Genomic DNA, 15,381 nt, shown 5'->3' with positions numbered 1-15,381 from the left:
AATAAGAGGCAGTCTAAATGTTTCAAGCAAAATACAGAGAAAGTTACAAAGTTCTGTTCGTTTTCCTGGGAGGCAAATGGTATCATTTGAGATATTCAAGTACTATAGTGCAATCCACCCTACAAATGCCATCATTGTTTATTCTCACTGGAAATTTTAAGCTTTCATTTAAAAACATCGGCCAAGATTTAAATAATTGGGTGCTACTTAGGTTCTTAAGCCCTTATTTAGGTACCTAAGCAAGTGGCCTGATTTTCAAAGAGCACTGGGCACCCAGCAGCTCCACACAACTGAAATCAATGGGAGCTAATCAGTACTCAGCACTTTTAAAAGTCAGGCCACTTATTCAGTAGCCTAAATAAGACTTTAGGTACCTAACTGCAGTAAACCCATTTATTAAAATCTTGGTTTAAGTTTCTTTTCTTTTTTTTTTTGCCACTACAGAAGATAGTCACCCCAATCCAAGAAGACGTACTGCTTTACATTGGCAACCTAACTTCTCAGGAGTCAACTGCAGCAACAAACGTGGGAACTTGCCCATCTCTGAAGGCATGAACTTCAAAGAGAAATGGGACTATTTAAATGTTACAGCTGATAAACAGAAGTAATTTCTTGTGGATTTTTTGATTGTTTGTTTTTTTAAAACAGACAACTAAATGCAAAAAATACATTTTTTATTTACTTTTTTGAGATTTCAGTTGGGATTTTCAAGTGTCTAAGTGACTTAGGAACAAAGTCCAATTGACATTCAGGGAGACTTGTATTCTGAAATTACTTAAGCACGTTTAAAAATCCCAACTCCAACGTATATCTTAATATGTTATTACTCTTTAAAACTATTCAGTGTGACAAAGTGAAATCTCTGTGTGGCGATCACTCCTTTCTCTTGGCAGCAACCAGGGCCATTTTGTGGAGAGACGTAGGCCAGAGGATGCTCACCATCATATTCAAAAGGAATGCACAAAAAAATAACGTTTCCTGAGGCAATTATTAACTTTTCCCTGGAGTCCCTTTTGCACTGTGTAACTCCCCTGCCAGAAGTCACACTGGAGCAATGCTGCCAAGTGCTCTGGAGCCAGGGTAAAGAAAAAGAGTGATTCCCATGATTGCTATGATTTCAGAGGAATTCAGTTCAGATTAGCAAGGATCCCGAGTGATCTTCAGACTCTAGAGACCATACCCACTGCTTACTCTGGAGGAGCAAGCTTCGACTCTTGATGAGGGCAAAACTCAATTAGAGGTACTTTGTGAAAACAAACAAACCAAAAAAGAACTGTGGAAAACCAAGGTAAAGTTTGCAAGATTAAAGTGTGTGAGACATATTTTCCTTGCTATTAATACTGTCTACACATCCCATTAGATAGAATATCTGTAGCTTTCACAGGTTTCAAAATCACTTTTGAAAGTCCACACAGGCCTTCATATCTAAAGTTTCAGTAGTGCTATATATTGAAAAACAAGCATGTTCAGAATTGGACTGATCTGTAATAGTGAAAGAAGCAGGTTATTAAATATTTGCCATTGCAACATGAGTCACAGTGTCATACAATGGAAGCGTCACATTCTCGACCGCTATTTGGACCATGCAAGGATGCAAGAAAGAGAAGACAGAGGAAAGAAACTGACTATAACATTGCTTGAAAAGTTTCAAAGTCGACAATTTATAAGCATCGGCAATGGTAAAGGAAGGGTGTCTGAGAAGTAAGCACATACCAATGCAAGTCCATTACCAGGAAAAACAAACTGAAGAGAATGTTCTTGTATTCCTAGCTTTAATCTATGACTAGTACACAGATTTACTGTAGGTCCACAAAATGACAAAGTATTCAATAAACCAGGTAACAGGATGTGATGGTTTGGTGAATTTGTCTATGTAAAACCTATGAATTCTGATAAAGTTATACACAGAGTTTGTAAAATCAAACCATTAATGTGTACTGCAGCAGCTATTTGCTAGCAAAGATTGGACACGTATGTCACAAACCCTGTCTGGAAGTCAGTACAGGACAACTGAAAAATTGCTAACATTGAACAGCTCAGCCCGGATAGAACAATCGGGATGTTAAAGGAAGCTGGTTCTCCCAGACTGCCTGCAGGGGATAGGGTTGGAGCAATGGAAACGCCCTAGCAGAAAAGAAGGAAGAAAGAAAAAGGTGTTAGAACCTGCTGTTAAAAACAGACACATGGGGAAACCTAACAAGGTTCTGAACAATCTGAGGGGAGCTTGTTACAGGGGAGACAGAGACTCTAATGGCCGAAAAGGAGGGAGGGATGGTACAGGAGGGGGTACTGGGACCCCTGAAAGGACAGCCAAACCCCAAAGGTGGTGAGGACACCAGAGAAGGGATTTGTGTGCCAGTTGTGTTGTTTTTCCACAGATCTATAGATTTTGCTCTTGTGCTTTCTCTATGAGCAAAAGTACTTGTGCTTAAAAATTCCTCTGCAGAGTCTGTGAGTTGCTTGTTTACCCTGTCCCATAGTCCCAGAAGAAAGACACAGTAAACCAGAAGGTCAACAGCTTTGGTGGAACTCTAGGAGAGTGCACCAGCTTCTGGAGAGGCTTGGGAGAACCAGCACTGAGCCTGAGCAACTGGACTGCCTCTGCCAAGAAGGGTATCAGACACAGTGTCTGCACCTGGAGTATGTGCCTAGAGGTCCAGAGACAGAGAGATGGTGCCTAAACTCTGCCAGCCCCAAGAGCATGTGGGATACAAGGTTTGGGTCCAGGGGGACTCACCAGGGTTGTAACATACGATATCAAAAGTTATGTGAGGTAATAATCTCTGCCAAGATTTTCAATAAGAAGAACTTAAAGCTAGGCACCTATATCTATATTTATGTCCCTGCCTGATTTCAAAAGTACGGAGAAGCCAACAGCTCCGACTGAGGTCAGCAGAAGATAATGGGTGCTCAGCACTTTTTGATAATCAGGCACATGCCTAAATAAGGGGTTAGGAGCCTCACTTTAGAAAATCTTAGGCTTATTGGATAAAAAGAAAAAACAATGTCTTGTGAGACAACAGAGAAAGAGCTGTCTCCTGGTTTCCTTGTACTCCCCCCATCTGTCTGTATCCATCTGTTGTTTCTTGTTTTAGACTTAGATTTTAAGCTTCTCAGGCCTTTTTTATTCTGTGTTTGTACAGCACCTAGCCCAATGGGGCCCTGGTCCATGACTAGGGCTCCTCAGTGTTACTGTTATACTACTCCTGCTAGTAATAACAACAACACATAAACTGCCTAATGCCACTATGAACTAACAGAAGAGAGAGTCCCAAATAGCAAAGACTTTCTAGTCATGTCCAGCAAAAGGAAACATTACTAAAGACCCACGTAGAACCTCTGAATTATGTCAACTCTGTGGAATTCAAACTCATGATCCCTACTTAATTTGGAAACAGTAGCCTGACTTTTTCCATTTTCCCTTTTAAAACAGGAGAAACAAATACCTTTGCTGCTCCTTAACAGAAAATCTTTACAAGTTTACTATACATTATGCTTTAAGATTCATATTAAAGCCTTTTCTTTAATTGCAAGTCTTTCTGTTGAAGTGTACATTCCCCTGTCAGTTAACTAACTACAAGGGATGCCAATGAGGATTCTAACAGAGAAGCATTCTCTGCTTCTCTTCAGTGTCTGTCAGCTTGCTCAGTGAAGTTGAGACTCATCTCTTATCAAAAACCAGGAGCAAAACTGCCTTTGCTGTCTGTCAGGAAATCAAGTGAATTATTTTATCTAAGCTGATGCCCTCGTGACAAGTTGGATGACTGTGGTCCCAATCAGTTGGTTCTAAAAACATGCGCTGATGAAAAGGTATAGGGGGCATGTGCTAAGTAGCACCACACTGCTTGTCAGCATTGAAACTCATGATGAATTTGCATACGTATGAAACTGAGAATGCTTGAAGCTAGTTTTTCCTCTCTCAATAGAAAATATTAAAATCAAATATAAATTGTTTTTATAACCAATTTCTACAGTGATGCATAGCATATGCAAGCAGGATACTGAGAAATCTAAATATCATATCACCAAATATTTCTTTCAAGCAGTTAGTGTTATGAGGGAAAAAAACCCACTGCCAACCTTATAATGCATTGATTATCCTAGTAACAGGCATGATAGTGCATACATACTGGAGTCCCCAAAAAGAGGTTCCAGGAGTGGAGAAAGGGCTCCTCTTTTCTGGCTTTGGAGTTATATTTTTATTAGTTATTATTAATGATACGACAGCAATGCCCAAAAAGCACTAATCCATATCAGCCCATCCCCCTGTGCTAGATGCTGCACCAACACACAGGAAGATACTGTTACTGGCCCAAAGCTTGTAATCTGAAGAGAAACTCAGATACACGGTAGTGGAAAGGGCTGAAATATAGTTCAGAGTGACAGCTGACAAACATCATGGCAGTTCTGATTTTTTTTAATCTCTCCCCCTCTCTGTTGAGTAGTAGGCTGGGGCGCAGGGAAGGCAGGAGGGGACTTGTTAATAAGAGCAAAGGAGTGGGGAAGGAAGGTGATAAGGAGAGCAGAATGGAGAGGAGCATAGACACCAGGGAGAGTGAGACAAGCCATAGGGAGGACTTTGAGGGAGAAGGGAAGTCAGAGCAAAGAGCCAATCTGCAAAGGAGAGAATGTCCAGAATTCTCTTACCTCACCCTGCATCCCTCCAACTTTCACCTACTATACCTCAGGGATGCTAACCTCTTCTGTAGCAAAGGATTATCAATTCTGCTTCCAAACACTGAAAAGATCCTACATGTAGCTTAGAAAGCAGACTTAGAAAAAGGTTTGTCTCCATTACCATTTCTCTAATCTATGAATTAAAATTCTCTCTTTAGGTTCAACCAACAAGAAACACGTTAAAACTAGTCTATATTACGTCAGCCACATTAAGTGCCTGACGGTGCACACTAAGCCCTGGTCTACACTAGGACTTTAGGTCGAATTTAGCAGCATTAAATCGATGTAAACCTGCACCCGTCCACACGATGAAGCCCTTTATTTCGACTTAAAGGGCTCTTAAAATTGATTTCCTTACTCCACCCCTGACAAGTGGATTAGCGCTTAAATCAGCCTTGCCGGGTCGAATTTGGGGTACTGTGGACACAATTCGACAGTATTGGCCTCCGGGAGCTATCCTGTATGGGGAGAGGAATCCGTGCTATCAGAACTCCGTTCCAGTTTTCGAAATGCCAAAACCTTTGTCAAAATCTCCCAGGGCATGAAGGACAGAGGCTATAACAGGGACCCGAAGCAGTGTCGCGTGAAACTTAAGGAGGGTTGAGGGGGTAGCCACACGGTGGGGGGAGGCAAAATGCGACCTTGTAACGAAAGCACATGTGCTATGTGATGTAATGTTAACAGCAAGGTTTACCCTGAAAGACTGTAGCCACTGTTTTATAAAATGTGTCTTTTTAAACACCGCTGTCCCTTTTTTTTTCTCCACCAGCTGCATGTGTTTCAATGATCACACAATCTTCTCCTTCCCAGAGGCTAGTGAAGATTAGAAAGAAAAAAAAAACGCACTCGTGATGAAATGTTCTCTGAGCTCATGCTGTCCTCCCACACTGACAGAGCACAGACGAATGCGTGGAGGCAAATAATGTCAGAGTGCACGAAAGCACAAAATGACCGGGAGGAGAGGTGACGGGCTGAAGAGAGTAAGTGGTGGGCTGAAGACAGGGCTGAAGCTCAAATGTGGCAGCAGCGTGATGAGAGGAGGCAGGATTCAATGCTGAGGCTGCTGGAGGATCAAACCAGTATGCTCCAGTGTATGGTTGAGCTGCAGCAAAGGCAGCTGGAGCACAGACTGCCACTACAGCACCTGTGTAACCAACCGCCCTCCTCCCCAAGTTCCATAGCGTCCTCACCCAGACGCCCAAGAACGCGGTGGGGGGGCCACCGGCCAACCAGCCACTCCACCACAGAGGATTGCCCAAAAAAAAGAAGGCTGGCATTCAATAAATTTTAAAGTTGTAAACTTTTAAAGTGCTGTGCTTAAAGTGCTGTGTGACATTTTTCTTCCCTCCTCCACCACCCCTCCTGCGCTACCTTGGTAGTCATTCCCCTATTTATGTGATGAATAAATAAAGATGCATGAATGTGAAGCAACAATGACTTTATTGCCTCTGCAAGTGGTGATCGAAGGGAGGAGGGGAGGGTGGTTAGCTTACAGGGAAGTAGAGTGAACCAAGGGGCGGGGGGTTTCATCAAGGAGAAACAAACAGAACTTTCACACCGTAGCCTGGCCAGTCATGAAACTGGTTTTCAAAGCTTCTCTGATGCGTACCGCGCCCTCCTGTGCTCTTCTAACAGCCCTGGTGTCTGGCTGCGAGTAACCAGCAGCCAGGCGATTTGCCTCAACCTCCCACCCCGCCATAAACGTCTCCCCCTTACTCTCACAGATATTGTGGAGCACACAGCAAGCAGTAATAACAGTGGGAATATTGGTTTTGCTGAGGTCTAAGCGAGTTAGTAAACTGCGCCAGCGCGCCTTTAAACGTCCAAATGCACATTCTACCACCATTCTGCACTTGCTCAGTCTGTAGTTGAACAGCTCCTGACTACTGTCCAGGCTGCTTGTGTACAGCTTCATGAGCCATGGCATTAAGGGGTAGGCTGGGTCCCCAAGGATAACTATAGGCATTTCAACATCCCCAACAGTTATTTTCTGGTCTGGGAATAAAGTCCCTTCCTGCAACTTTTGAAACAGACCAGAGTTCCTGAAGATGCGAGCGTCATGTACGTTTCCTGGCCATCCCATGTTGATGTTGGTGAAACGTCCCTTGTGATCCACCAGAGCTTGCAGCACTATTGAAAAGTACCCCTTGCGGTTTATGTACTCGGCGGCTTGGTGCTCCGGTGCCAAGATAGGGATATGAGTTCCGTCCATGGCCCCACCACAGTTAGGGAATCCCATTGCAGCAATTGCCATATAATATAGCAATATTGCAATATAATATAGCAAATCCCATTGCATCCACTATAACCTGCACACTTCCCAGGGTCACTACCCTTGATATCAGCAGATCTTTGATTGCGTGGGCTACTTGCATCACAGCAGCCCCCACAGTAGATATGCCCACTCCAAATTGATTCCCAACTGACCGGTAGCTGTCTGGCGCTGCAAGCTTCCACAGGGCTATCACCACTCGCTTCTCAGGTGTGAGGGCTGCTCTCATCTTGGTATTCATGCGCTTCAGGGCAGGGGAAAGCAAGTCACAAAGTTCCATGAAAGTGCCCTTACGCATGAGAAAGTTCTGCAGCCACTGGGAATTGTCCCAGACCTGCAACACTATGCGGTCCCACCAGTCTGTGCTTGTTTCCCAAGCCCAGAATCGGCGTTCCACAGCATGAACCTGCCCCATTAGCACCATGATGCATGCATTGGCAGGGCCCATGCTTTCAGAGAAATCTGTGTCCATGTCCTGATCACTCACGCGACCACGCTGACGTTGCCTACTCGCCCGGTATCGCTCTGCCAGGTTCTGGTGCTGCACATACTGCTGGATAATGCGTGTGGTGTTTAATGTGCTCCTAATTGCCAAAGTGAGCTGAGCGGCCTCCATGCTTGCCTTGGTATGGTGTCCGCTCAGAAAAAAGGCGTGGAACGATTGTCTGCCATTGCTCTGAGGGAGGGAGGGGCGATTGACGACACGGCTTACAGGGTTGGCTTCAGGGAGCTAAAATCAACAAAGGGGGTGGCTTTACATCAAGGAGTATTTCAGGCAGGACTTCACGGAGGCTTCCAATAAGAAATGGTGCACCTAAGTTATTGTTCTTATTGGAACAAGGAGGTTAGTCTGGCCTCTGATTGATACATGGGTAGATTTACCTCACTGCACCTTCCCTGTGAGTGTGACTTAGAGGAATGAGTCCCCTAGACAGGGGAGGGGGGGGAAGCAAATGAATACAAAACAAATCTGGTCTATTTCTTGTTTTGATCCACTCCATCTATCTTTTACATCTTTGGCTGGCAGCAGACGGCGCAGAAGGACTGCATGCCATCCACATCTCATGCCTGCCTGGCAGAAGATGGTACAGTACGACTGCTAGCAATCCGTATCGCCTGCCTGCTCACCATAAGATGGTTCAATAGAACTGACTGCAGGACTAAAGAGAATGACCTGGTCAGTCACTACAAATTTAGTACCTGTGCCCATGTCTGCCCAGGCGCTCCTGGCCGACGTGGCCAGGAGCACCTCGGACATGACGATGACGGCTACCAGTCGTACTGTACCGTCTGCTGCCACAAGGCAAGGGGTTGATGCTGCTGTGTAGCAATGTAGTACCGCGTTTGCCAGCACCCAGGAGACATAGGGTGACGGTTACCTGAGCGGGCTCCATGCTTGCCGTGGTATGGCGTCTGCACAGCTAACTCAGGAAAAAAGGCACAAAACGATTGTCTGCCCTTGCTTTCACGGAGGGAGGGAGGGAACGGGGGCCTGACGATATGTACCCAGAACCACCCGCGACATTGTTTTAGTCCCATCAGGCATTCGGATCTCAACCCAGAATTCGAATGGGCAGCGGAGACTGCGGGAACTGTGGGATAGCTACCCACAGTACAACACTCCGGAAGTCGACTCTAGGTACTGTGGAAGCACTCCACCGAGTTAATGCACTTAGAGCATTTTCTGTGGGGACACACACACTCGAATATATAAAACCGATTTCTAAAAAACAGACTTCTATAAATTCGACCTAATTTCGTAGTGTAGGCATACCCTAAGTGCTCTTATTCTCTTCCCCCCATCTCCAAAAACATATTCTGGTGGTTTTTTCCCTTTTTCGTTAAAGAATTATTAGTTTTTCTGAACAGATGCAGATTTGATAAAGCAGTGTGAGCTAATCAATATTAGTTTTAGTTAAGACAGTAATCATCAGCAATAGAGAATTAAATAAATGACTAATATTCTATTTGTTTTTCTCTCAATATCTTAAAGCTAAAGCATATCAAGATTGTAAGCTTTCTAGGGTACGGACTGCCTTTTTCTTGTGTGTTTGTACAGCCCATAGAACAATGAGGTACTGGTGTAACACTGGGGTTCCTGGAATTACTGCAATACAAATTAATAATAATAGTAATCAATAATAAAAACACATACTTGCATCCCACTTTAAAAAAAAAAAAAAAGAATGTCACTCGTCATGGATTTGACCAGTACCTTCTGAAGTTTGGTGATGCTCAGAAATAGGGTTTTGATTAAAGTCTGCTTTGACTTTTTACTATTAACTGACCAAGATGTGTTAGTATTCTTATGCAACAGTCTCAATAAATATTTTTTCCTGCTGTGAGACTATCAGACCAGCCATGTAGCAACATCTTTTCCTGCAAAGCAAATGACCAGTGCCAAAGCCCAACATCATAAATAGGACAGTGTACACTGACTGTTAAACACCAATAATGTAGTTGGTAATAATGAGACCTAAGTAAAAGCACAATCCTTGAGGAGAATTACTTTTTTTTTTTAATCTGTTCAAAGCTTTAAGTTTAGAATTAAACTTGGAAAAATACAATTAGAGCACTTTAAGTATCACTTTAACCACATGACTGACAGAATTAAGATACCATTCTGATAGATAGTATGTAGCCTTAGAAGCATCTATCACTTAACACACAATTTTGTTTTTCCATCTTATACATGAGTACCCAAGATACACGAAAGAGGCAAAAGATCTGCCCGATTGCTTACTTCTCCTATGGTAGAGACCTGGCCATGATTCTTAGTCTATTATTCTGCAGGAAACAGCTCTCAGCTCCTCGGTAGAGTGAGATGTTGATGGAGGCAGTGCTTTGAATTGCCCATTAAAAACTATTCTCATCTCGTCCTCCTTAGCTGGGAGAATGGCGACTACAATGCCTTGAGGATGAGAAGTATAGAGTGAAAGAAATTGGCCCTCAGCTCAGACAAAGATGTACAGAACACCAATGGATGAGCAGGGAGTGGGAGAAGGAGAGAAATCGGATGAAATGGACTGAAATCTGAATATATGCCAATAGATTACAAGTTTAAAATCTCCTATTTCTTACAAGTGTACTTTCATTTATACCTTACCCTTTTAGGGGCCAAAAAGTTATAGAATCATAGCAAGTGAAATGTGGAATGTAACCGTTTTGTAGCATTCACTGAAGGATAGTTCTGCTTCCATCCGGTTTGAAATACCTGGAATGGGGGTTTTATGTATCCTATACTTTGAAGCAAACACACACTAAAACAGATACTGACAAAATTCATGAACACAGGCGTGTGTGTGCAGTCATTATCAATTGCCTATTTTTTTTGTTAAGTTATATTTCAATACAGGCATAATGTAGCATAGTAGATCTTGAATACTTACCACTGTGCCCAGAAACTGAATGCTTACGTTTCCAGCTGCATCTCGAGAGAGGCACTGAAAAAAACAGGTGTAAAAACTAATTAGTAGCTTTCTCAGTAAGTTGAAGCAGTGCTATTGTCTTCTTGTAAGGTCTGCAGGAAATAACCAAAATGCCTGTAGCTATATTACATACGCACAAAATAAACATAACGTAAAAATTTATTTAAGAGCTTCAGTGCTAAGAAGCTGATTCATGCTTAAGATCAAATTCTAGTTTTTGCTTTAACAGATTCTAACAAATTTACTTTGAAGAGTACTGAAAACAAACATGTCTACGTACAAGGAAGAATGTATGTGTTTTCAGGGAGATGGACGTTATGATATGTAAGAACAGTACAACAGTGGAACAGACTGCATAGGGAGGTTGTGGAAGCTCCTTCACTGGAGGTTTTCAAAAGGAGGCTGAATAGCCATCTGTCTTAGACGGTTTAGAAATAACAAATCCTCCATCTTGGCAGGGGGTTAGACTAGACAACCCATGCAGTCCTTCCTAACCCTATGGTTCTATGACTTACTAGGACTTTTCCACCTCTAAGGTCTGTGATTCTATGGCGCATGTATATCTGTATTCTCACTTCATGTACTCCATATTACCTCAACTCTATAAATGTTAAGCATGTCACTCATTCTAAAGAGACGTTTTCATCTCCTCTTTGTGATAGGGTGCTGTAAAATAAATGCACACAATGCTCCTCCTTTGAAAACAGAAAAAAAATAATTTTGTGAAACACTTGGTTATCTACTGGGCTTGGGGCTGTTGGCTCAAGTCTCTGACCAATCATAGAGCATACTGTCATTAAGCCACTAAACAATGCAAAAGAAAGCACATTACTGGTTATACATGATATTACCTATAACCTAAACACGGGAAATATACGAGAAGTTACTGCTCCTTTTGAGTCTTTTCCTCCTTCAGTTCAAAAGCTGTTCACAGCACACACATTTCACCAAGAAATTCTATATTAGACCAAACTTATATTTTATACTATATTTGTAAAGCATCTTCATGGGAAGAAGCGTTTTGACTTAACATTTCAAATTTACCTGTAAAATAAGTGAAAATGTACTCCTCTGTCTGACTTACAGAAGATAATATTTAATACAATTAGCTGGACTATTTAACATAAATTACATTGTCAGAATACTAATTCTCTGATTTGCTCTGTCATATCTCTGTTTTCTCTCTCATTTGTCAAATTACTGAATGCATAGGCCCTCACAGAGCATATGTGGTTAAGAGCTCTGCTGAATCAAGACCAAAGTCAAAAAGTGTAAATACATAGCATAGGTCTAAATTTAAAGAGATATAAATACTATACAATATGCCCTGTGTATAGATTTGTATGAAAACACAAACAATATATTACAAGGATAGGTATAAAATGCAAACTACCTTTAGTACTTTCACATTTTAAAGACAATTACGAAGAAGTGACAAAATGCTACACAATAGTAGTACTAAGTCAAATGCTGTTCCTTTGCTGACAATGTGGCATGTTTTGCAGCTATATTTTATACATATATATATATATAAGCCATAGCTTTCTTACCACAGCATAAACTTGCATTTTTTTGATTAACAGGTCATATACTGACACTGCAATCTGTACAATCATATGAAAACAAAGAAGGATGTGCCAAGGCCTGACATATTTCAACAATAATGATTAATGGAATGGAAAATATGGGAAATAAAATTTCATACAAAACCTGACGTTTACTTTTATAAAGGAAACAGGAATATACACTTTTCCCACAGTCTAGTATAAACACAATCAGGTTTTGGAAACTGCAAAGAAGAACAAAGTACCGATAGTCTACAATGAATGAACTGTATGCCAAAACAAACAAGTACTGACCACTTGATAAGCTGTCAGAAAATGGCAAATTAAAAAAAAAAATAACCTAAGGGACTTAATTTCTTTTTTTCCTGGAATGCCCTTGCCCTCATTAGAGTGCTGTCACTTATTGTGCTGCCCTTTTATCCCCTTAAAGAGGCCATTAACAATAATTTTATAGCCTGATAACATTTCCAATTTTTTGGCTAATCTCCCCATTACTCTCATTTTGTAGAGGAATACAAAGCAAAACAAAATATTGTTTCTGTTTTTCCTTTAAACACTTTCTAAGCAATAACTTAGTATCGTGAATGGACTTGTGGGTTTTCATAGCTATGGATCAGATCCTGGAAACTTCTCCTCATGCAGGTAGTCTTTACTCACATGAGCAGTCCTTTGGTTTCCAATGAGCCTGCTCACATGTAGGATCTCCTTGCATGCTTGGAGATTTGCAAAATCAGATCCAAAGAATGCAAGGACTTCACCACACTTTCAAGTAACTAAAATGCCTGCTCATGTGATAACTGTTGAGTGATCTAGAAAATAAATTCAGAAACTTGTAGATTAGAATCTACAACCTAATACCAAATACATATTTATACCCAAAAGTTGTCTTCCATAACCACAGTATCAGGGATAAGAAGATGAATACCCTCTTCCTTAGCCTGTCATTGTTGAAAGGGCATAGGCATCGCAGTACGGTAAGTCCCCACGGCACCTGCTTACACTATATATCCAATATGCAGTACAGCATTCAGTCTTCAGTGGTATCAAGAGTTCACTGTAAGCACTAAAATCCATCCCTCAAATTAACAGAGTGAGGAGAAAAAAGTCAGGGTGGGGAAAGGAGAGGAAAATTAACAAACACGGGGGAGTGAAAGAAATTTTCCTTCTGGGCATATTTAAAAAAAAAAAAAAAGTGGATAGACTCTCCAAATCAACCATATGTTACCAAGACCAAAAAGAAAACTGCCAGGCTTTTGAACACCATATTACAAAAGAAGTCAGTACATTATCATAATTAATATTTCAAATTTCAGTTGTAAATAAATCTCAGCTGTTAAATGTGATTTTTTTTTTAAAAAAAACCATACTGAAAGGAGTTATTTCTGTTCTACTGGTGGCCTTGTTTCCGAGACCTGTAAATGTAATTGATGTTTTCAAGAAAATGAAAGAAGATGGTTAACAGTTTCTCTTATTTTCTACCTTTTTAGAAAAAGAATATACCAGTCTCCACCTATTCTAAGTTGTATAGTTACATGCACTATACATTCTAATACATGGTTTCATATTATGTGTGATAACAGGAAAGTAATCAAATGCAAGTAACCAGAAAGAACAGCTATTTACTTGCAACGTGTAAAAACCTTTTTTAAAGTAACTTGCAAAACATTTGCTTAGAGGTCTGAAGCAGAGAATAATTAATGCAAAGTATATTTCTACCAGTTTCACAAAGCCTAAATAATATATTTTCTCCTGTGAAAATAGTAACGTTATGTTGTATGTGTGAATCATGGGATTTTTAAAAATAATTTATATTCTTTTTGATTAAATTAACACAGGTTGAGAGATTCTAAATTAACAAAATCCCATTTAAAACCATAATAGTTTTTTTCATGGGAACTCAGGTGCCAGACAGCTAATCTAAAACTTGTAGAAAATATGATTTAACTTTAAAAAACATTTAAATTCTAAAAGCTATCAAATTTATATCCAATGATTAATATTATATACATTGGGGTTTTGTGTATATTATGCTGTATGTATATATTTATATTTACACATAAATAGAACATGTACATTCAGGATATAATCTGTGTAAACACATTATATAACTAGGAAGTGTAAACTGGTGTGCATTTATCTACATATAAGTACAGACATGGGTGTAATCACACATATCTGCATGATTATATGCAATAATTTCACAAGGAATCAATTCAATCTGGTGTTTCCCACTAAATTACAAGAGGTTTCTGTGACTACTCCAAATTCTTCTGCTTTGCCATAGAAAATTAGTTCCACTTAGTTGGGTATCAATGAGCTATTCAGTGTATGATGCAGTAGGGTTACAATCAGCTCAGTACTCAAGCCTGCAATGGATGAGTACCTTTAGATAAAAATGAAATTGAGAAACAAGCTATAAAAGAGGGGTGAGGGAAGGAAAACTCCCCCCAAACTACAAAATATGAGAGGGAGACAGAGACTCCACACCCATACAGGCATGATTAGAATGGAAGAAGATCTTGAGGTATTTGCCAAAAGTGTTCAGATACTCTTGGATCTGCAGATTACCTGCTGTGAGCAGGTGGAGAGAAGAAATGACTGCAAACAAAGAAACTGAAACAGACCAACAGCAGTTGCTTTGCTTACAAATGAACAACTAATGTGTTGCGTCAAAACGAATACTCACTAACAAGAAAAAATACATTAAAGCCTAGCAAACAAATTATATCTTGTGATACTGAAAACTACTTCATTTGCTCAAGGTAAGATGGAGAGTACTTGGGTTTTTAGAAATATGTAAATATTATTGATGGCATATATATATATATATATTTATTAGTCAATGCTTGGCACCAAGGCAAAAACATTGGGGTAAAATGTATTAAAATATACAGAATATAAAACACAAAAAGTAGCAAAAAATAATTACAGTAATATCAAAGCCCATGTGAATACTCTGAACACATTTTAAATACCGCAGCTAAAAAATTCTTAAAAGCGGCCATTACTTTAGAGTCGATCAATGGGTTTCCAACTTGACACACTAAGGAGCTGATTTTCAGAGATGCCAAAGCACCTGTAGCTCTCGTAGACTTCAACTGGAGTTGCGGGTACCAACACCTTTTGAAAATCAGGTTTATCATGTTGGGAACCCAAACACCGATTCACCCCAAATTAGTAGACACTTTAGATAATTTAACCTATGAAAATATGGGCTATACTACATGTGATTTATTTTTAAAATAGAGGAATAGAAAAAATCAGTATTTAAAATTTGCAAAATTTCCCCAAATTTCTTCCTTCACATTTCTCCTTCCACCTGGATGAGACCAGGGGTTGCACCTCATAAACCTAAAGACACCCCCCAAGATCCACATGGACCTCAGAGATCTGCTGGAGGCAACAAGAGTCTGTGAAGAAGCCCCTTGACTCCACACAT

General features: G+C 40.5%; 1 protein-coding gene across 1 annotated transcript in view; it reads right to left on the bottom strand.

Annotated features, from left to right (window-relative positions):
* PCCA (propionyl-CoA carboxylase subunit alpha) overlaps positions 1-15,381 on the bottom strand; it is a 394,113-nt gene that overhangs the window by 67,147 nt on the left and 311,585 nt on the right. The window contains exon 21 of the mRNA XM_084616704.1: positions 10,339-10,392. Within this exon, the coding sequence (XP_084472830.1) occupies positions 10,339-10,392 (54 nt within the window). The remainder of the gene's footprint in view (positions 1-10,338; positions 10,393-15,381) is intronic.

The sequence above is a fragment of the Lepidochelys olivacea genome (assembly GCF_965140295.1).
Source record: "Lepidochelys olivacea isolate rLepOli2 genome assembly, chromosome: 1".
Lineage (NCBI taxonomy): Eukaryota > Metazoa > Chordata > Testudines > Cheloniidae > Lepidochelys > Lepidochelys olivacea.
Note: the sequence above shows the minus strand (reverse complement) of the source record. Positions and strands in the feature narration are given on the sequence as shown.